This window comes from Heterocephalus glaber, unplaced genomic scaffold (genome assembly GCF_053883595.1).
Source record: "Heterocephalus glaber isolate CG9 unplaced genomic scaffold, H.glaber_assembly_v1.0 deba00000621, whole genome shotgun sequence".
Lineage (NCBI taxonomy): Eukaryota > Metazoa > Chordata > Mammalia > Rodentia > Bathyergidae > Heterocephalus > Heterocephalus glaber.
In genome coordinates, this window is record NW_028258153.1 from 33420762 (window position 1) to 33442807 (window position 22046).

The 22046-nt window shown below is 54.9% G+C and overlaps 1 protein-coding gene across 12 annotated transcripts in view; it reads left to right on the forward strand.

Annotated features, from left to right (window-relative positions):
- The first annotated feature begins 3264 nt into the window (after positions 1 to 3264).
- The window catches only part of Wnk2 (WNK lysine deficient protein kinase 2), a 127186-nt gene continuing 108404 nt past the window's right edge, over positions 3265 to 22046 (forward strand). For 6 of the 12 annotated variants that reach the window (XM_087205937.1, XM_087205938.1, XM_087205939.1 and 3 more), the window contains exons 1-2: positions 3265 to 3500; positions 3951 to 4627. In XM_087205937.1, the coding sequence (XP_087062063.1) occupies positions 3953 to 4627 (675 nt within the window). In that variant the 5' untranslated portion in view covers positions 3265 to 3500; positions 3951 to 3952. The remainder of the gene's footprint in view (positions 3501 to 3950; positions 4628 to 22046) is intronic. The other 6 variants (XM_021248534.2, XM_087205942.1, XM_013067571.3 and 3 more) reach the window with 1 other exon arrangement.

Consider the following 22046-nt stretch of genomic DNA (forward strand, 5'->3'; position numbering starts at 1 on the left):
GTTACTCCCTCCACCTTCCTGGGCTCTGTTCTCCCACTTATCTGCTGTTCCCACTAGCCTAGGGGACACTCAGAGAGGGGGCCTGGCTGCATTAGACCTCAGTATAGGACAGGCTGCCTGAGCCCCTCAGAAGAAGATATGCCCCAATAGTACCTTGAGCTGGGCTTCTAATAGGTAAGGCCAGGCCCTTATTCTACCTAGTGAACTTCAGTGGGCCCTAATGTGAGCAGAGGCAGCAGGGCTAGCCCTGCCTTCCTCCCTCCACAGATATTTCTTGAGCACCTACTATCTGCTGAAGCTCCTGGGCAGGACCATTGTGCCCATCTTGCAGATGAGCAAACTGATGATGTGTCCTATAGCTTCATTTCATGGAGCAGGTATGTGCCTACAGGTGCCTGCTACCAGCTCAGGCTGGGGAACTGGGCCGGATAGACTGGGGGAAATGTCTGATGCAGGGGCTCCATGCACTGGGACACCAGGAAATACCAAAGCTTGAGAAGCTAGGGTGAGAGCTGTGTGGTGGAGTCTTCCTTCTGTAGCCTTGAGCAGTTATTAAAAGTTGAGAAGGGGGCCAGGGATTTAGCTCAGTGGTTCCGTCGCCTGCCTCGCAAATGCAAAGTCCCGAGTTTGATCCCCGGTACCAGAAAAAAAAAAAAAAGTTGAGAAGTATCTGTGCTAGACCTCAATGTTGTCATCTGTGAATGCAGTATCATTCATGCCCACATGGCCAGTAGCCCTTTGAGACAGCTGTTCTAGGCACCAAAGGCCTAGACAGCTGTTCTAGGCAATGCTGTATCGTGGCCCTGTACCCAAGCATTCAGAGTATTCTTCTACAGCCTTGGCTCATGGAGTCTCAGGACAACTAACAAGGCTACAGTTGACACTTGTTTTCCTTGTCTTAGTACCAGGAAGAGGCTCAGAGATGTGTAGTAACCTGGCTAAGGGCACACAAAGGATTCCTTCAAAGTCTTGGCTTCCAAGTTCCATTCAAAGAATCCCCAAGCTCCACCTGCTGGAATCCCAAGACCTGTACCTGATGCCAGGTGAGATTCTTTGCACAAGGGACAGGGTCCTTGTCCAGGACCTGTGGACTCTAATGGTGATGGGCTGGTATAGGAACTGAGTTCTCCATCATGGGAAGTGTGTTAGCAGGACTATGTGAAATCATGCCTAGGAACTCACCATAGAGAGACTGGTCGGAGACAGGTTCTACCCTGTCCCCCACAGCCTAGATTCCTCCCCCTGATTTGTGGGTGTAGCCATACTTCATATATACTTCACGTATACCAGTGTGGGTGGGCCACAGCTGTGGGTGCTGATGAGAACAGCTGATTGTCTCCTCCAGCATCAGTCAGGCATAATGCCACATGCCATCCCTAGTGTGGCCTGCTGGAAGCAAGAGGAAGTCAGCTTGTGGGCCCCAGTACATACTTGCCTCCATCCTATCTCGGAGTTCCCTTGGTCAAGCCTGAACATACTCATCACAGACAGGCCTGTGTGCAGGGTGTCCTTTCTGGACTGACCAAGTCTAGGAGGATTTGGCAGCCCTTAAGGAGGATAAGCCAGGATGACCAGTCCATTCTGCAAGTTGGGATACCAAGACTTAGGAAGGCCTAGAATTTGCCCAAGGTCACTCAGAATTCCAGGGACAAAGTTGGGAGCCTTTAGCATGTACAAGAACCATGGAGGGACTCTCATCCACCTCCCTCCCCTTCCTTACACCCTCGTCTGAGATGCAGCTCAGAGTCCTGCCTCCAAGGCTGCTCCAAGGCCGTGGCATCTGCTGTTCTGCTTTCTGCTTGTATGACTCTATGCTCATGCATGTCTTGAAAGGTAGATGTGGGATTAGATAGTATAAATTAACAGGCAGGTGCCAAATGCTTAGCCCAGTGCCAAACACACTGTTTAACCATGAGAGATCTCTGGGGAGAAAGTCCTGATTTGAGATGTTTGTCGATTTCTTTTTTTTTTTTGGTACCAGGGATCGAACTGCGGTCCTTGTGCATGCGAGGCAGGCAGCGGAACCACTGAACTAAATCCCCAGCCTGTCAATTTCTGTAGCGTAAATATTTCCAGTATTGCCCGCTTCAGGCCACAGAGCAGTGCCACTGCACTCAGACCCGGAAGAGATGTGTCTGGTAGTCTTCACGAGCCACGTCCAACTGGCGCCAGCACCTGCTGCCAGCTCCCAGCAGGGTCCCGGAAGTCCTGCTGCTCTGCGTGACAGCTAGGTTGGCATAAGCTTCCCTCTAATTGTGAAGGCTTGGTATTGCTTTTGCTGGCTTTTAGATCACATGAGTTGATCTGTGCTGAGGGCCCCAGGCCCAGCTGCTCATGGACACGCCTTTGGCCCTAAAGGGCAGTATGTGTCTGACAGGGTGCCACACCAGGGGGTGGGGACTGAGATGAGAGCACTGTGGCATCTCCCTTGTGCCCTGGTTTCCTCATCTGGGAGAAGGTGCTGTGACTATGTGCCGAGGTCACAGGGGGCTGGGTGAGGGCGAGGTGTTAGCTCAAGGTGGTGCCTGGGCCGGGGATTTAGCTCAGTGGTTTTGCCACCTGTTGCGCAAGCGCAAGGACCCGAGTTTGATCCCTGGTGCAAAAAAAAAAGAAAGCATCAAGGCAGTGCCTGGCAGAGGGCTCAGAAGAGAGTGTGGTCACCGACACTGGTGCACCCCTGCAGGAAGGTTCTGAGATGACCAGGAGCAGGGGCTGTCAGTGGGCAGAAGTCACAGAAGGCTCCCTAGGAGGAGGGAGGAGGCGGGGGTGGGGTGCAATGTGGAGCACTGGAAAACTCTCCATGCCCCCATTCGAGGAATCCCAGGGACACTTCCGTCTCAGGAAGTCCAGGATTTAAGCAGATAATTTCCGCCTTGCATGGGCACAATGATCACTGGTACCCCACAGATCTTGGGACTATAGCGAGGCCAGGAAGGACAATCCAATCCCCGTCTTTGCCTAGCTCAAGCTTGAGTTCCGGAGGTAGGGTGCCCTGCACCTTCTAGCCTGCCCATCCTGTCCTGACACAGGTTCCCAACCCTGTAACGGTGGAGCAGGGAGTTGTTGCCGCTTCCCAGGGACAAACGGGGTCCTCCATGGCCGATAGCCCGGTGGACCGTTCCAAAGAGCTTTAGAGGCCCTGAGTTCGGCCAGAGCCAGCAGGAAGCCGCCGCAGGTGACCCTCGGACCCGCAGCCAGGTGGGCGTGCCAGGCCCCGCCCCCTCCCCGGGCGGGGAGAGCGGAGGCCCCGCCCTCCCGCGCGACAGGTCTGAGCCAGTGGTGGAGCGGAGGCGCGCGGAGCCGGCAGGAGCACGCGGGAGCGCGGCCCCGCAGCAGTCGGGACCGCAGGAGCTGAGCAGCGTCGCGACCCCAGCCCCAGCGTAGACTACGCCACAGCGCAGACTCGGCCCCGGGCGTGGACCCCAGCCTCGGAGCGCGGCTTCGCCCGCCGCTCCCGGTCGGGCCACCGGCCGCGGGCATGGATGGTGCCCGCTCGCCCTGTGAGTGCCGGTCCCCGCCGCCCGCTGCCTTTGTGTGCGCACCGCGCCGCCGCAGCCCCTCCTCGCGCCCCCCTCCCGCGCCCCGGGCCGCGTCCTTTGTGGAGCCACCGCCCGGCCGGCCGGTGCCTCCTCGTCCCTACTGCAGCTTCCCCCGGGACAGCCCCGAACCCCCCCCGCAGGCCGGGGCTGGGCCGGGCGAGGGCCCCCTTTTCAAGCCTCCTCCCCGGCCCTCGGGGACTCCCAGCAGGTCCGCCCTCCCGGGGTCCCAAGGACAGCCCGGGGCAGGCCCTCTCCCTGGCCCGGGGCTGAGCGAGGTGAGAAGGGCCCCTTCCGAGCCGAGCTCCCCTATCCCGTCTGCAGCCCCTCTCCAGCCTCGCGGCCCCTCCGCGGCCAGTCCGGGCAGGTGCAGCGGCCGGCGCTCACGCGGGCCCTTGTGTTCTTGGCCCGCAGAAATGGACGGCGATGGCGGCGGCCGAGACGCCCCCGGCGCGCTGATGGAGGCCGGGCGCGGCGCGGGGCCGGCGGGCATGGCGGAGCCGCGGGTAAAGGCGACGCGGCCCGGGCCCCAGCGCTTCCTGCGGCGCAGCGTGGTGGAGTCGGACCAGGAGGAGCCGCCGGGCCTAGAGGCGGCCGAGGCAGCCCCTGCGCAGCCCCCGCAACCCCTGCAGCGCCGGGTGCTCCTGCTCTGCAAGACTCGCCGCCTCATCGCCGAGCGCGCCCGCGGCCGCCCTACCGCCCCCGCTCCCGCCGCGCCCGCCTCGCAGCCCGGCGCCCCCTTGGACCCGGGTCCGGAGCCTGCGGGCGAGCAGGAGCCCAGCCCGGACCCCGTTGTCGCCGCTGCTGCCGCCGAGGCCCCCGACTGCGGCCCGCGGGAAGAGGAGGAGGGAGCGGCGGCCGCGAAGCAGGAGGACGACGGAGCTACCGAGGCGAAGCCTGAGCCTGGGCGTGCTCGTAAGGATGAGCCTGAAGAGGAAGATGACGATGAGGACGACCTCAAGGCCGTGGCCACCTCCCTGGATGGCCGCTTCCTTAAGTTCGACATCGAGCTGGGCCGGGGTTCCTTCAAGACGGTGTACAAAGGACTGGACACCGAGACCTGGGTGGAGGTGGCCTGGTGTGAACTGCAGGTGAGGGCGTGCCGCTCGCAGGTGGGCTCTCCTCGAGTGTCCTTGGGCGCGTCATGGCCTAGCACAGGGCTTTAGGCGGCCCTGGGGACGGTGGGGGCGGCCGGGTTTGTGTGTCACCCTCTGTGTGGGTGGCAGGCAAGACTCCTTGGCCGACATGGGAGATACCTGCTCTGTGTCTGTGCACAGGTGGGAATTGTTAGCTTGGTTGGACCCTGAGGTCAAGCCTTGGCTGTGTTGTGTAAATGTGCCCACTGCAGGAGGGCGCTGTCAGCCCTGCTCCTGGTAGTGTCCTCAAAACCCACTTTACTGATCCAGTAGAGCCAAGACCGAGATGTGGGGGGTTCAAGGCCTGTGTCCTAGGGGGATTTGGCAGCTCCCGAATCCCTTAAATTAGCACCTTCTTGTATCCTGAAGAGTGTGGATTGTGGCAGCTATGAGTGCTATCAGGGGCTTCCTCTGACTCAGAGGTATGACCTGAGGCCACTGGGGCCACTGGGCAAGGCTTAGAAGCCCTGTCTGGGGTCAGGGATTTAGCTCAGTGGTTACGGCACCTGCCTCGAAAATACAAGATCCCGAGTTCAATCCCCTGTACCAAAAAAAAAAAAAAAGAAGAAGAAGAAGAAGCCCTGTCTGTAGCCTTTTGGTGCTCTCAGGGCTCTGGATGGGTGAGAGATCCTAAAGCTAAGTCATCCAAATGCCCCCTGCATTTTCCCCTTCCTTTCCTCCTCCTCGGGTGCAGAGGCTCTGGGCATGCATTTTTCATAACCTTGCCCTCATGTTGGCTGTGTCAGCTGGGGCCCTGGGAGATTATATAAATGGCAATCCTAGCTGTCCTGGGCCAGCCATGGAAGGGGAGGCACTGGTTGTCACAGGGGTGTTTACAGGCCCTCCCTGGCTGGGAGGGGGCAGCTGTCAGGCAGGGGCGGGCCTGGGAGCACTGGCTGAAGGTGTAAGCCTACCCTGCTGGCCTGTAACGTTAGCCAGCCTTCCAGGGGTGACAAAGACCAGCAGGCCAGGGCAAACTGGATGCCAGGGCCATTGGCCACACTGCAGGACGCCTGCGTTTTTGGCCCAGAAATGGGATTCAGTTGCTGTGTCCTCCAGCCCTTGCAGGGTGAACTGTGTGTGCGTTCAGGCCACGATAATGTGGGGGGTGTCGGGCTTTTGTCAGCCCTTATCATAGGACAAAGAACCCCAGAAGTCTGGCCTTCCCACTGCCCCTTGGTTCTGCCATAGAAATGGGCCAGGGGTGTCCTTTGGAGTCTTTCAGGAGAGGCTGAGGAGCTCTCCTCCCTCCTGCCCTGCAGGTTCCAGAGCTTGCAGAGAGGTGGCTTTGATGGCACAGAGCGCAGGTGGGTGGGGCAGGGTCTGTGGCTTGCTGGCTATCTGTCCTTGCTATAGAAGGTGGGAGAGGGATTTATGAAGGAGGAGAATGGCATGGGCTTTGGCCACCCACCTTCTTGCTCTTGCCAGATGACCAGTGTGACTTTCTGAGCACCCACGGGTGCTGCTGTTGTGGAGTGCCACCGTGGGTGGAGGACTGAGCAAAGGGGCTGCAGCAGGCTGGATATGAGTTAGACCTCTGCAGCTTAAGCCTGCTGATCTGGCGGAGGAACTGCAGGCGCATGTGACTCTCAGAGCTTGTTAATTCCCCTTCCCTTTAAGGCAAGGCCAGCAGTCTGTGCCTGCCCATGGTGGGCAGGGCAGTAGGGGGTGGGACCTGGCTTCCGTCCAGGGGTCTTTTGCTCCTTGGCTGTAGATAGGAGTGGGAAGGCTGGGGGTGGCTTTGGGACCATAGTGCTATTACTTGCTTGGGATTTAATGAAGCCCCCTAGACCATGAGGAAACTGTCTCCATATCTTCTCAGAGAGGTACTGCCGTGCTCATCGGAGGCTGATATGCATCCTTTGGGCTCACCACCCTCTGCCTGGGCCAGTCTGGGAGAGTTTTACATGACAGGTCTGGATAACCTTAGAGGAGGACCCCTCGCTGAGAACCTGCTGTGTGCCACGCCTGTGTTGGAAGCCTCCTCATCACTAGCCATGAAGATGGTGGGGACATGGAGTGACCCCCTGAGGTCACAGATGGAAGGGACATTTTGGGATTAAGGGAGGAGACACTGTCCTGATTAGAGAGTGCATGCCAGCTTTGTGCAGAGTCATGGGAGAGGCAACCTTTTGGTGTCCAGGATGTGGGGCAGGGCTGAGTAGGGTGGGGTGGGGAGCAGAGATCTTGCCTGCAGTAGGCTCCCCAGATCAGGGAGAGGTTGAGGGAGTGGGATTTCTCCAGGAAGAGGGGCACAGGGTCAGGTCTCACCTACTAACAGCAGAGGGACTGCTCTGCTCTGGAAGGGTGATAGGTGGGCACTCCTTTACCAGGCACGTGATGGGTTGGCTGTGTTCCTGAGGAGGGGCCCTCTTATTCCAGTGTGGAGATGTTCAACCTGTGCCTTGGTTCCCAAGCTTTTCTTAGCACTGAGGATGGGGTCCTGAGAGTCTGGATTTGCTTGTGGAGGAGGGAGGGTCTGTTGGGCCATTGCCTTTAGCCAGGGGAGCGTCATGGAGGCCTCTGTTCCTCTCTTCCTCATACCCAGGTGCCTCAGCACAGTGTGGCCTCCCTCTGTTTATCCAGGTGCTTGTGGTTGGCTGTTCTCCCTGCCTGTGGCAGGGGGCTTGTGGGCCCTGAGATCTCCCTGGAGTACTGAGAGAAGCATTGCCTGCTGGCTCTTTCCAGGGTTCCCTGCCAAGGGGCAAACACGCTTCCCTAGTGAGTGTGGTTTAGAGGACATATGATTTTCCTCAGTGACTTCCTGTTGAAAGAGTGTTGTGGGGAGAGTTTATCTCACATCCAAGGGCAGCGGGATGTCTCACCTTCTGAATCTCCAGATATTCAAAGCTGAAACTTGAACTGTTTTATTGGAAGAGGGCGACCATTTAAAAATATTACTCCCCTGTCATTTGTCTTTTCAATGAGTTTTATTCCAGCATGTTACAGCAATACCAGAAGTAAAAATGCCCGAGAATACCACCTGCCCTCCTCTTCTCTCCCCCTTCCCATGTTCCTGTGGCCGTCTTTGGCCAGCTCTGGTCCTGCACAGACCCCTGTTCTGTCAGCATCTGAGATAGCGTAGTGTCCCCTGTTCCTCATGGGAGTAGTTGTCTACCTGCTGTGGCACACCTGGATGCTCTGGGAGGCAGTTCTGGGTCCTACCTAGGCGTCCACCTCCTCTGCAAAGCCCAGTGCTGGGGGTGGTGAGGTCGAGACACATGCCTGGCATGGCATGGCCACAGCATGGGGATAATGGGGGTGCCCAGCTTGGTGTGGCCACGCCATAGCGAAGTGGGAGTCCTGGCATGGCGTGGCCATGGTTGAGTGATGGAGGGATGTGGTGTGACACCATACCACCTCTTGCTTGGCTCTCTCCTGTTGGTCAGCATAGCCTGGTCCCCTCTCTTTGGTGTTGTGCCTCTGCGTCTTCCTTATTCTTCCTGGCTACCTAGGTGGTTACATTGATGCTGTCTCCTGTGACTCAGAGCTCCCCTTCCCTCTAGGGGCCACCAGAACATGACCCCAGAGCCCAGGCCTTTGTCAGGGGGCTGTCAGGGGCAGCTTTTTGGCCTTTCCTGCTCCTGCCATGTCTCCACTAGGGATCTGGAAGGGAGTGTTTTCACTCCCATGTTTATACATTCCCAATCATTATCCCCTGTCAGGAAATCCACGGTCCCAGGCCCTCATGCCACTGCCTCCTACAGAAGGCTGCTACTCTGCGCTGCCATTGCGGTGCTGGAACCTGTGTCCCCATGGTGGTTGTGGGGACCCTTGTATGGGCTGTGTGTATCATCTGTCCGTGACCTTTGACTCAGAGTACTTGCCTGACCCCACAGAGCAGTGTGAGTCCTCAAGAGGCTGGAGAGGTGGGTGCTTCTCCTCTCAGCCTTGCCTGAGCCTGGCTGGGCAGAAATGCAGGGAAGCAGGTCCCCGATGGAGAGATCACAAGAAGGGTCCTTCTGCTGTGCTGTGGGGTGGTGATGGCAGCTTGGAGAGCTCATGCAACCCAGCCAGAGATCTCAGGTCCCCTCTACCTGCCCCTGTTTGGGAATGGGTGACACCCTTGGTGGCTCACCAGAATGTGTCTGTGCCCTCACTGTCCATAGATGGTGACCGCTAAGTGTTCCACAGTCTTTCCCACAGCCCCACCATTGCCTGTGTGCCCCACCTTACCATGCAAGTGGGGTAGAGAGGCCAAGTGCACCTCCCAGGGCACTGATGGTCTCACAGAGACCTAGCCGTTGCCCTGTCTGTTTCCTTCCACCCTGTTGATGAGGGGATGGGGTTGGAGGGGGGCCAGCATCCCACCCCAGAGGAGCCCACGGTGCTCACTCCCTGGCAGGGACAGGACACCCTGAGAAGGCCCAGCCTGACTTGGCTGCTGGTCACCCTGCCTTTTCTATTTTAATGTTCCCAAAGTGCAGAGTTTTCGGTGGGGAGAGCTGTGTTTTGAAGTTGGTTAGATGGCAGCACCGAGTCTGTATTCTAAGGCAAGATGTTTTACGCTCCATGCTGACCTACTGTGGCTTTGGTTTAGTTGGTGAGAAGGGTTGGTGCTGGCAGTCTGGATGGCCTGTGAGGACGGCTGTCCTGCCAGGCACGGAGTGTGGGTGCCCCCACACTCAGGGTCCCCTCTTGCCCCCAAGGTGTGTGTGGTCAGGGATGATGGTTAGTGGCTCAAGCTGCTACTCCCAGTGGGGTGGGGGCCACAGGGAGGTCAGGCACTGCAGCTCATTCCCTATTGGAACCAGGTGCTCTGCAGCCGAACATGTGCCTTTGGGGTTGTTGTCCTGAGAGGCCCCGGTGTTTTGAGGTAGCTGGGTGAGCCGGATTCAGGGCCAGATCACTCTGTGACTCAGAGCATGGCTGTGTCGCCCTTCTAAGCCCTGAGCTGAAACCTCGGACCTCCTCACGATGAGGGACAAAGCAGCATGCACCGCTTGTTTGACATGCTGTCCCTGAGCTGGTGTTTTCTCAGCCCCTGAGACCTGGGCAGATCCTGAGAGGGCAGCTGGATGCCTCCTGCAGTAGCAGCTCCAGAACTCCATGATGACGATGTGTCTGTGTCCATGAGCCCCACTGGGCACCTGGTATGTCCACGCAGTTGAGCTCTGCATCCCTTGCTTATCTTACATCAGACACAGCAGAATAGCCGGGGGATAAAACTGAGGCCCCAGTAACCAAGATATGGTCACGGGCAGGCCAGACAGACCAGGCCGGGGGGACTACACCCCAGCTCTCGGAGAGGGAGACATGTCATGACCGCCTGAGGCCAAGGCAGTGTGTGACTGGCCTGGGCATCTGCTCATAACACCCAGGCTTTTGGACCTGGGCCAGGGGATTGCTGTGTCAACTTTGGGCTCCTGGGAGCAAGAGAGAGCCCGGGCCAGCCCAATCACTTGGTCACTTAGAGGGTTGGGTAGGTCCTGAGGTTCTGTCCCCTAGCCTGCTTTGTCATCTCCAGGGAGTAGCAGGGGACACATTCTAAGGTGGGGCAAGGCTTTATGGATGAACTAGTAGTCAGAAGATAACATGAAGACAAGGTTATAGAGCCAGTGTTCTGTAAGCTTCTGAAGGTCAGCGAGGCCCATGTCCAGTGGGCATTTGTTGAGCCTGCCTCTAGTTCTAGGCCTGGGAGCACCACAGTGAGCAGGGCAGGTCATGACCCCAGGAAACAGTGAATGAGAGGCATGGACACCTGTCAGTGGGTCCTTAAAAGAAGGCTCATGTGGACAGGGAGGTAGAGGAGAGCTGTGCAAAGGTCCTGAGGCTGGAGCCAGCCTGGCATGGAGGAGCACTCCACAGGTGGTGGGGGACTTCAGAGCAGCCTGTACGTGTGGCTGGGACTCAGCTTCTCTGAGAGTGGAGCCAGGTTGGGAGTTCTGAGCAGAGGTGGGGTGAGTGCAGACTGAAGTTTTGAGAACATTTTTTTTTTTTTTGGTACTGGGGATCGAATTCGGGACCTTATGCTTTCCAGGCAGGCGATGGAACCACTGAGCCAAATTCCCAGCCCCATTGACAGGGTTTCCCTGTCGGCCTTGGGGACAGTTGGGGAACGAGGATCAGACAGGGGGCCAACCACAGGGCTGCTGTCAGCGTCCAGGTCTAACACAAAAGGGCCCTACCTGGGGCCTGGAGAGAAAGGTGGGAATTTGGGTGCATCGGAAGGCGGAGAGCACAGGATTTGATGCAGGTTGGATATGAAGGGAGAGAAGTCGGAGTTGGTGTGATGTTGAAATTCAGGGCTAGCAGGATGCTGAGGCTGAGGTGGGTACAGGCAGTGTGAATTTGGGAGAGGGGCCAGCCTTGGTCCAGGGCATGTTTACAGCATGTTAACTAGAGCATTCTGCAGACCGCTGAGGGTGGTCCTCGTGGGCAGCAGGGTCTCTGAGGCAGACCTCTGGGAGCTCATGTAGACAGCCCAGGAGCACAGAAGCTGGGACTAAGCCTTGGGGGAACTGAGCCTCACCTCACACAAGAGGGAGGGACCCTTGAAGGAGATACAGATTGCAGAAGTGTTTCAAAAGAAGTAATTCATACAGGTAGGAACCAGATTCTGGGAACCTTCCTTCCCAAGTCATGTTTTTCCTGCCCCCGCTGTGCCTTGTGGCCGCAGCAAGTCTACAAGGGCTCTCTCTGGGATTGTTCTGAGCCTGCCACTCACCATCCAGAAAGCTCAGTTGCTCAGTTCATGGTTCTTCAGTGCCCATGGGTGTCTCTTGGGGCTTGTGGCTCGAGCCTGGCTTCTGGCCACTGTTGGATGATTCCCAAAGTGACGGCTCAGGGCTCCAGGTTATTGCTTTGATAAAGGAGAACTTGACCCACTGCAGCAGAGGTCTAGGCTATGTGTCTGGGTCTCCTTTGTGGCCTAGACTGGTGCAGTGGCTGTGGTGGGACACTGGCCTTCTTGCAGTGGTGGGAAAGGAAATTGGGGAGCCTTACAGTCAAGCAGGAACTCCCGCCATCCTGGCCATCTGGTTTCCGCCCACACAAACACACAGAAGGGAGGAGGGCTGCTTCATTGTCTGTGGTCGCACTGGGAAGTCTACTTTTGTGAGCCTTGGTTTACCCATTTGTGCAGTGGGGATGATGGCACGAGGACACCGTGGGCCTACAAGGCTTCTCTCACTTCATGCAGAATAAGCCATTGTCAGCACCTGGGCTGGGAAGTAGGGAGTCAGTTGAACCTGGAGGGCAGGGAGGTGGCCGAGAGACCTCTTTCCCCGGTGAGATGCCTCCCAGGCAGCAGAGCCTTCTTTGAGCACCTGGGCTGCTGTTTCCTTATCACTTGAGTTGGAGATAAATAAAAGGTTTGAATGTAGCAGCTGGAAATTTTGTATAAGTACTGCGCTAACCTAACCGATTGCACCACTGGAGCTCCGCAGCTGGAAATTTTGAAAAGCAAGTTAGGATCTGCCTGTGACCATTGACAATCCAGGGCTGTGCTTTGGGGGAATCCTGTCTGGGCAGGACAGGATGGTGGAGTTTGACAACCTGAAGATTGTTGCAAGTTTTCCAGCTTCCAAGAGTTTTCAAATCTGGTTCTGTTCTTAGAGGGCTGTATTCTAAGGATTTCCTGAAATATTTGATTATTACCTCCAGTTTGTTAGCTTGCATTAAATATTAGATTTTTTTTGGCGTGGGGTGGCGGAAAGGATAAAAGTGACTAAAACAGTGTGGCATTGATGGAAGATAGACAGATAAATAGAAGAGAATAGTGTCCCAAAATAGACCCACACAAAGAAAGTCAACTGAGTTTTCATAAAGGTACCAAGATATTTCATTGGAGCAAAGGTAGGTAGCCTTTTCAACAAATGGAGCTGGAACAACTAGATAACTACATGCCAAAAAACAGATCTAAGACTGAGGGTGTAGCTCAGGGGTAGAGCACTTGTCTTGATCCCCAGCACTGCCAGAAAAAAGGAAAAAGAAAAAGATATCCTAGATCTTTATCTTTCACAAAGACTAACTCAAATGGATCAAACTATAAAACTTTTGTAAACTAGTATAGGAGAAAAGCTGGCTGATCTTGGGCTTGGTGATGACTTTTTAGATACAACACCAGGGTACAATCCATGAACAAAATAGTTGATAAACTGGACTGTATTAAAACTTGTCTGTGAGAGACACTGTCAGAAGGAGAAGACCAGCCACAGATTGGGAGAAAAATATTTGTAAAAGACATATCAGATAACGAACTCTTATCCAAAAGATACAAAGAACATTTGAATCTCAACAATAAGAAAACAAACAACCAGATTTTAAAAAGTAGGCCTAAGATGTGAACAGGAAAGCACCTCCCCCAAAACAATATCCAGATGGCCAGTAAGAATATGAAAAGATTCTTACACTTGATCTTAGCCAAAAGGGCGAGAAGCGATAATGAAAAGATTCTTAACATCATATGTCACCAGGGAAAAGCAAATTAAAACAACAGTGAGATACCAGTAGGCCTCTGTTAAAATGGTCAGAATCCAGAAGGCTAACAATACCAAACGCTGGTGAGGATGTGGATGGACAAGATCTCCCATCCATTGTTGGTGGGCATGCAAAATAGCAGGGCCACTTCGGAAGCCTATTGGGAATTTCTTACAGAAAACCGAAACCCCCCAACCACATTCTTACCGTACAATCCAAGAGTCTCACTCCTTGGTATTTATGCAAACATGAAACATTGAAAATATGTCCACACAAAAGCCTACACATGGATGTTTATAGCAGCTTTATTCATAATTGTCAAAACTTGGAAGCAACCAAGATGTCCTTCAGAAGATGAATGTCCACATAAACTATGGCATATCCAGACAATGGAAGGTTAGTTAACACTAAAAAGAATGGGGCTTGCAAGCCATGAAAAGGCATGGAGAAATTTTAAATGCATTTGACTAAGTGAAAGACCCCAGTGCAAAGAGCCCACAGATTGTGTGAGTGCAACTAGATAACATTCTGTAGTGGGCAAAACCATGAAAGCAATAAAAAGATTAGTGGTTCCCAGGGGCTGAGGGGGAGAGAGAAATAAATAAGTGGAGCACAGGGAATGTTTAGGGCAGTGAAGCTGTTCTGTGTGATACTATAGTGGGGTCTACATGTCTTTTTCATTTGTCCAAACCCGAAGAAAGTACAGTACCAAGAGTGAGCCCTAATGTAAACTATGGACTTTACTTTAGTCTGTTCTAGCTCATTGACTGTGATGAAAGTCCCATATCAATGCATGCTGGGAACCATAGGGGCAACCATGTGGCAGAGCTTAGGGAACTTTGTACTGTCTGTTCCAGCCTTCCATAGACCAACAACTTCTCTACAAAGCAGTGGATCAATTAAAAAAAAGAAAAAAAAGTATACAGCTACGTGCATGAAGTTTCTAGGAATGGGGAAAAAACCCAACAACTGTAATTCCGGTGACTAAAACTGCTTTTATTTTTGCACATGACCTTCCAGCTTATGTTCACACACACATACCTTTCAGAAATACAGCAGTGATCATAGAGTGTCAGAGATTTAAAAAAATCAATCTTTTTATTTCCAGTGTCTTTCAAAGCCCTTGGGAGGGAAGGCCGGGGGTTTGGGTTTGCTTCTGGTCTTGTGCTCCTCCTCTGTCCCATGCCTACTTTTTCAAAGAGGCCTGTTGTGGAGGCAGGGACAGGGCTGGTGAGACAGGGCGGTCCTGTTCAGGGGCTCCCTGAGTGCCTGCTGAGTTCCTGCCTTCAAGGGAATGTCAGGTGACTCGGGTAGGTGGTTCCCCTCATGCCCACCTCCCCAAGACCCTGGGCTTGCTGGCCCTGTAGCAGGTGGTGGCCCAGGCCCAAGACCCACGGGACACCGAGGTGTCAGCCAGGGACCGGAAGGAAAGGGCAGAAGCTCTGCTTTGATGAGAACTTTCTTGAGAGCTGATACCCCTGTGTGAGCCCCTGGATCCTGGGACTGTGTTTGTAGAGAGGAGAGGGGAGGCTCTGAGGGGCAGCTCGCATCCAGGGATGTGTGGCAAAGCTGAGACTGCTGGCATGGTCCATGGCCTCCCCTTCATGCCGCTGTGTCCCAGCTGTGTTGCAGAGTGGCCAAGGAAAAGGGCCTGTCTCCAGACAGGCTTGGGAGGTTCTGTGCCAGGCTGCATCACTGTTGTGGAATTTTCAGTCTTTAAGATGACTACTAGGTTTTGGGGCTCCAGGATGGGGTGGGAAGTATGGGGCTTTTCTGTGGTTGCTGTTCCTTGTACAGGTGTCTTGGGCAGCAGGATGGGTTCTCAGGAGGGCATGTTGGTGGAGGATTGCTGTAGTAAAGACAGGCCCATTGTCCTTCTGGGCTACACTGCAAGAAATGTGGGGTCCTGTGCCACACCGTGGTGCTGCTGTTGCAGTATTTGGAGCTAGACATGGAAAGCTGCTCTCGCCCCTGGAACCTCACGTGTCTCACTCAAGCCAGAGGCTGCCCTGGAAGGACCACCCCCTTTCCAGTGTCCTATCTCTTCCAGGCCTGTATGTATTTGTGCATAGCAGATGGGCTGGAAAGATTCTTAGCCTTGAGCCAACTGTGGTGAGCAGTGCCAACCTTTGGGTATACCCAGAATCTGAAATCTGGAGATGGCTAGTCAAGGGCTTCAGAGGCAGCTCAGCAGCATCAGCAGCATATGGGAGTTTCTCTCTTTCTTAAACTCTCTTCACCTATGTTGTCAATTGGTTTCTAGTCTTGCTTGTTGCCTCATAGTGGCTAGAGGGCTGCCACAGCTCCAGTCATCATAACCACATTTGAAGGGAGGAGACCAGCAAGCAGTTGGTCGGACAGGAGCCTAACAGCCACAAGTCTCATTTCTCAAGTGGCTCTGTCCATGTTTTAATCCGTAAGGAAACTATTAACCAGTGATCCTGTTTGGTTAGCACAGGGTCCTGTGGCCTTCCTGGCTGCAGGAGTATCTGGGAAAGGCTTGATTGGCATAACTGATTTCCCTCTGTTCCATGGGGCTGGGCACCTGTGGGCCCTGCTGCTGCTCTTTCCTCCTGTATGGCCTGACTTTCTACTCCCCCCTTGCTGCCTGGCAGTGGTCCTGTTTCCATTTCCCCAAAACTTTTTATTTTGTAAACTTCAGCCAACAGAAAAGTTGGCATTACCCTGTGTTATGAGTGTCTTGCCCTGTCTCCTCTGCAGCAGTGTCTCTGTGTACCTGTGTGTTCTGACCCATTTCCAGTTTCCCCTTGAGTGCTGCAGTAGGTGTTTCCTGGCAGGAACAAGGACACATCCCCAGAGCCATGATGCAGGGCCACATCTGATCTGCCCAAGTGGGTCCTGTTAGCTGTGTCTGGGGAGGACACCTGCACGGCCTGGGTATCTGCCTGGTTTTCCTATTTGAGTCTAGGGTCCGATCCAGGTTGGTGTTGCATCTGGTTGTTGTGTATATCTGATGATCCCTCCATTGGTTTATTGTTACTGCTCTTTAACCTTTGGGCCTGACTTTCTAAGGGCTCGGGCCAGTGGTCCGTGCCCCAGGACATAGGTGTGTCTGGTGCTTCTGGGTTCTGTGTTGTCATCACTGGGCCCGCTCTGTGCTTTGGAACAGAGCAGCTCCTGGGAGCATCCCTGTCATCTCCCCCTTGCTGAGGAGGAAGCAGTGTCCGTACACTTGGTCAGTGCCCTAGTGGGGACAGAGCAGGCTGAGTAGCAAGCTCCAGCCGTGTTAGGCTCAGGGCCACCTGCCTCCTCCTTCCTGAACCCCAAACTGCACCCCTGTTTTAAGTTGAGTCATTGGTGCTGCTAAAACTTGGGGTCTGCTTGGGGCTCTCCAAACTGCTGGTTGAAAGGCACTGGCCAGGAGTCCCACTGCCACCTGCCCCCTGGTTCTGAGTGGGGCCCTGGCCTCCTCAGGCCTTACAGGGTGCCCCATGCACCCACAGGGGCCAAAGGAGGTCTGTGTTTCCCCTACCTGCTGGCCCTGGACCTGCTTCATATGGGGGCGAGTGCTGACATTGGGTTTAGGTGGACAAAAGGGGTAGCTGCCATTAAGTGCTATTTCTAGGCAAGGTCACACGACCGGCCCCCAAACCTGATGCAGGAAGCATGATCCTGAATCTCCTTCCTCTGACATGGCACTTTCCTCTGTGGTCTAGGCCTCTCCTGTTTGTTTTTATATTCTTGTGTGTCATCCTTCATTTGTGTGGTAATGGAGAAACCCCAGACCACGGTAGAACCTCTTTCCACATGCAACCCACCCAGCAGCCTGAGGCCTGCCCACTATGGTGTGAGTTGGGCCTGGGCCAGCCCTGCCTGCCATCCCCGCACGCACTGGAGGGTCCCAGGTGGGCAGGGGCCTGGCTCACCCAACCTGTCCTCCTGCACACCTCCAGGCAGGGCCAGGGCTGGCTGTCCTGCATGGGCCTGCAATACCAGGGCAAGTCCCCTCATGCTCCATGGGGTGCAGCTTCTCAGCTGGGCACCCAGGCTTCCTAGATGGTAGCTGATGCCTGAAGATTCCAGAGCTGCCCTCCACACTCTGAAGTCCTGTGCCATGTCAGTGATGGACCTAATATAACTACAGGGCCTTCTGGTTGTCCCAGAGTGAGGGTCTCTGACTGCTGCCAGACAACCCCTAGAGATGACCAGAACTGGAGGAAGATGTGAGCAGTTAAGCTGCCTCCTCCTGGCCCAGTCTGTGTCCTCAGCGAGGGACCAGCTAAGTCTATGCTTGGAGCTGGGGGGCCCAGCATCCTAGCACCCCTCTTTTCTGCTTTGTGCGGGGCCACACGGTTTCTGTGGGCATGATGAGCACTGTGGGGGTCTCTGCCAGTCTGGGCCTCTGACCTACAGCAGTGGAGGTCACCTCAGCTGGGACATTGGGAGGAATTGTTAGCTGTGACTCCCCTCTTCCAGGGGATGTGATGGCTCATCCTAGGTGGGGTGTGGCTTTTGCTTTTCTGGACTCCCAGGGCCAGTGAATATGTGCACAGCCTCCTTTCCAGTGAACATGCAGTTGCAGGGACACCTCTGTCCATGTGGATGCCACACATGTGGACTGGCAGGGACTCAGCCTTGTGTCTGGCTTCCTGTGCTCAGGGTGCCCTTTGCCACTTCCTCCATGAATGGCTCAGGCTAGGGTGGAGTTGGAGTCTGCTCCAGTCCCCTGCTCAGCCTGCATAGGGATCATGTGCTGGTCCTCGGCTCTTGTCACTTCCTTCCTGTGGCATGGTTCATGGGCGCAGGGCCAGGGTCTCTGCGTGGCCACTTGTCCTAGGCACCGTATCCTAGTGGAGTGTGCTCTGAGGCTGGGAACAGCACCGCCCTGCAGGAGCCTTGCTTCTCCCCTCTGTCAGGAGTATGTGAGACCCTGTTCATCTACACCTCCCCCTGCCCTGGGAGGAGCCCATTTGGCTTAAGACTATCCTGTCTGAAATGGCCTGTCAGGCTCTGTAAATATTTGATGACGGCAATGATAAAGAGACAAAGGCGTGCTCTGTTCACAGTGGGGAGTGAGATGGTGACATTGGAACATCCCTGTCCCTGCCATTGCTTTCCTGAGAGGTTAATAGATAGGTTTTCAGGCAGCCCTTTGTGTCTGCTTACCGAGGGCCAGGGCAGAACCCTCGGGCCTGGTAGGGCCAAGCAGGAGTCTACTGCCAACTTCCTACCTGGGAACCAGGCTGGGCCAAGGTCACACTGGGGTCTTACCCTTGTGACTTGCCCTGGCAAAAGGTGGGCTTGGAAAATGAGGTCTTTCTTTGTTATGGCACAAGCCCTTGGCAGTACAGAGCACTCAGTGCCCAGTGGCACCCTCAGCCCAGGTGCCCCTGATGCCTTGTCCCCTCAGCCTGAGCCCAGGTTTCGAACTGCAGCAGTGCGTGTGTGTGTGTGTGTGTGTGTGTGTGTGTGTGTGTGTATTTCTGCAGGCCTCTATCAGGCTCTGTGCGCACATGTGTGTGCGTGTGTGGGGTCTGTGCTTTGCTTGCTAGGGACCTGCCTGGCCGGCAGGTGCTTCTGTGGGAACGACAAGCCCTTTGGCCACCTGACCTGTGGGCTGGGGATGCTATTTTCTTGGGAGGGCCAGCCACTGTGGCAGGCCTCTGGGCTGTACTCTGGGGAAGGGTGGGTGCTGGCACAGTCGAGGGCCTGTGGAGAAAATGTTTCTGCTCTGGTTTCTCTCTCATGTGGTAGAGGCTGAATCAGGAGGGCTGAAGGGTGGTTATTAATGGTCACTGCACCAGGCTGGTCCTCCTTGCTGCCTCTGAGGTTGGCAGGGAGCTTCTGCAAGTTTGGAGATACCAGATGCTATTGTTGTCGCTGACTGTATCACTTGGGCCAAGGTGTTGTGATTGATCTAATCAGTTGTCCTTCCTGGTATACTGAAAATGAGATTGCCTAAGAGTCATTAGAGACTCAAAACCTAAAGACCAGCTATATCTGGAAGACACCTCTGAGAAGCAATCATTCCATAAGGGTTCTAAATACAAGCAACAAAGATACTTACAATAAGCAGTATTGAAGTATCAATCCAGGAATTAAACCAAGGACAGTACCAAAACCAAAAATAGAAATGAGAAGACACCTAAGCATAGGACCAACCCAGACTTCCAGCTCACCAAAGGCAAATTCTGGGGGAAAGGAGAGGGTAAAAGTCTGATAATCAACCACCTGGACACCCTGAACTGATAGCACAGGAAGTAACAAAACAGATGAATGAGGCTCTAGAAAAATTCAAAACAGAAATAATTTCCCAGATAACGACAGAGATGGTGAGCAGAATGAAAGACATGATTAGAGACTCTAAAACAAAAACAGATTAAGAAAAAAAGTTTGGAGATACCAGGTGTGTTAGTTACTTTTCTCTCATTGCTGAGACAAAATACCTGACACCCAAAGTTAGAGGGGAAAGGGGTTTTTAGCTCACAGTTTGTAGAGGTTTCAGTCCATAATCGACTGGCTCCAAGGCAGGGTGGCAGAGGGGCAACAGTTCATGGCGGAGGAAGGCAGCAAAAGCAACAAGAGACCTTAACAGCGTCTTTCTGCCCCTTTTATCCCATCCAGACTACTGGGATTAGGGTGGTGCCAAACCAGTCACTCACGTGGTTTACTAACCCCATGCCCTTAATCCCAGTATCACACACTCTAGATTCAGGCCTACCTTACAACAAAATGAGGCTTTGGGGGCACATTTAGACCCAAACCATAACACCAGGGCACGTGTAAGTGGTGCCTGCCAGACATTTGTGGTTGGAGGGCTGGGGCTGGAAGGGGTGAGGATTCCCATAGGGAGCATTGCCCTTCTTCCTTGGAGGTCCGATGGTGGCAGATGGTGTGGGGAGGCTGTGGAAAGGGGGTGCCAAGGGAGGATGTTTCCTTTTACTGAAAGAAAGAAAATGCAAGTTAAAGCCTCCTGGCTGTGTGTGGCCATGGACAAGGTGGAGAGAGTACGCTGAGGGGCCTGGGGCACTAGGGGTGGAATAAGGAAAGTGTCCATGTCCTTGTCCCCTGAACTGTCAACATGACACTCTACACGGCTAAAGGGCCTCTGCAGGTGGGATCAAGTTAAGAAATCGGAGACTGGGGGCTTGTCCTGCATATGCAGCAGACCGGACATCACTCTCAGGGTCCTCGTAAGTGGAAGGCAGCAGGGTTGGAGTCAGAGAAGGGGACAGGGCTGTGGGAGATGGCATAAGGAGCAGGGAGTTGGGAACCTGGTGCCTGTGGAAGCTGTAGAGGGCTGGGAAAAGCCACTTCCAGAGCCCCGGGGAGCCTGCCCTGCCCACCCTTGGCCTCTCCAAGCATGGCTGGTGTCGTGGTGTAGCCTCTGGAACTGAGGGAGTAAATGAGCATGGTCGTAAGCCCGGTTTGTAGTGGTTGCTACCACGGCCAGGCTATGTGGCCTGGATGTTGCCCCTGCACTCCAGCCATGAAGCCCAGTGTGTGGAGTGCAGGCCAGGGGTAGATACCTAGCAGAGGAGAAATCTTGGAGAGCTCCTTGTGCAGGGCTTGGAGCCACATGGGCCCCAGGACAGAGTCCTGGGAATGGGTACTGGGATGGCAGGCTGGAGTGGGGCCTGTCCTGATGAGTGCAGAGAGGAGCAGCTGTGAGCATGAGGCCTCATTCAGAATATTTTAACTGCCTTCTTTGCAAGTGGGTACTAGAGAGCCATTGAAAGCTCTAGGGGGATAGTATATGAAAATAGTTTAGGGATGTAGCCGTGATAGTGTACAAGGTACTGGGGGTGGGAGAGGCAGAGGATGGAGAGACCTCATTCCTCCCTCCACAAAAGCTGGGTGCTCACTTTTCTGATGGGGGAAGTAGGCAGTGGTGGGCAGAAGAGAAGGCCCCGTGGGCTACATCTGACACTGAGAGTATATCAGCTCACTGTGGGACCTGAGGTGGGGTCGCTCCTGAGAGGCAAGGAACCTGAGCGGCTGGGGGGAGAACTGCCAGGCTGTGCAGGGCTGAGGTGTGGCCGGGGGTGCCTGGAGAACCTAGAGTTACACCCCCAGTCCACCCCCTGTGCTGCTGGGGTTGAATCCAGGGCTTTTGTACTGAGCTACACCTTCCCCCCTTTTTAAGTCAAGGTCTTACTAAGTTGCCCAGGCTGGACTTGAACTCGGAATCCTCTTGCCTCGGCCCCCCCAAGAGTGCTGGGATTACAGGTGTGAGCCACCACAGCCAGCTCCCAGGCTCCATTCCAAGCCCCAGCTTCCCCAGCACACTGGCTGTGGGAGATCTGAGAGGGTATACCATGGAAGTTAGCTGTGGGTTCCCTGCCAGCCCTCAGGGTCCCGTGTGGCAGAGAAGATGAGGGTGGCTGGTGTGCAGTGCTCCGTGACAGGCCGTCCCAGGTGACTGTCCCAGCAAGTAAGCCTCAGCACCCTGGGGCTCAGAGCAGTTCCGAGAATCGCCTGGGGGCACCAAGAAGGCCAAGGGGTGAGGGGTGAGCGCAGGGAACTCAGCCAGGCAGGCTTCTGGGCTGTATGGCCAGTGGGCCTGGGGTCTCTGTCTGCGGGGTCTGCTGGGGCTTGTGGTGGAAGTGAACTTAGATGAGGTGTGCATGGCGTCAGGGTGGGGATCAGAGGATGCGTGAGCCACGGCTCCTGGTAGGGAAATTGGGCCCGCCAGGCTGGAGTCAGAAAGATGCTGACATCTGTGGGCACCCTGTGTCCCTCTGGCCACCCAGCCACAGATTTTCCTGCTGAGCAAACACCCCAAAGCTTTATCTGCTGGGCAGTTTTCCCTGGGCCTGGGGAGGTGCAGGATGTGAGGCCCAGAGTGCTCTGCAGGGACTTCCCTTCCCAGGGTTGGCTGTCCCAGATGTGTCCAGCCAGTGCATCCCCTGGTGTCACCAGCAGCCCAGGTCAACCCTGGCCAGGGAAGGACGCTGTTGTATATAGGTGGGACCATTGTGTGGAGGCCAGT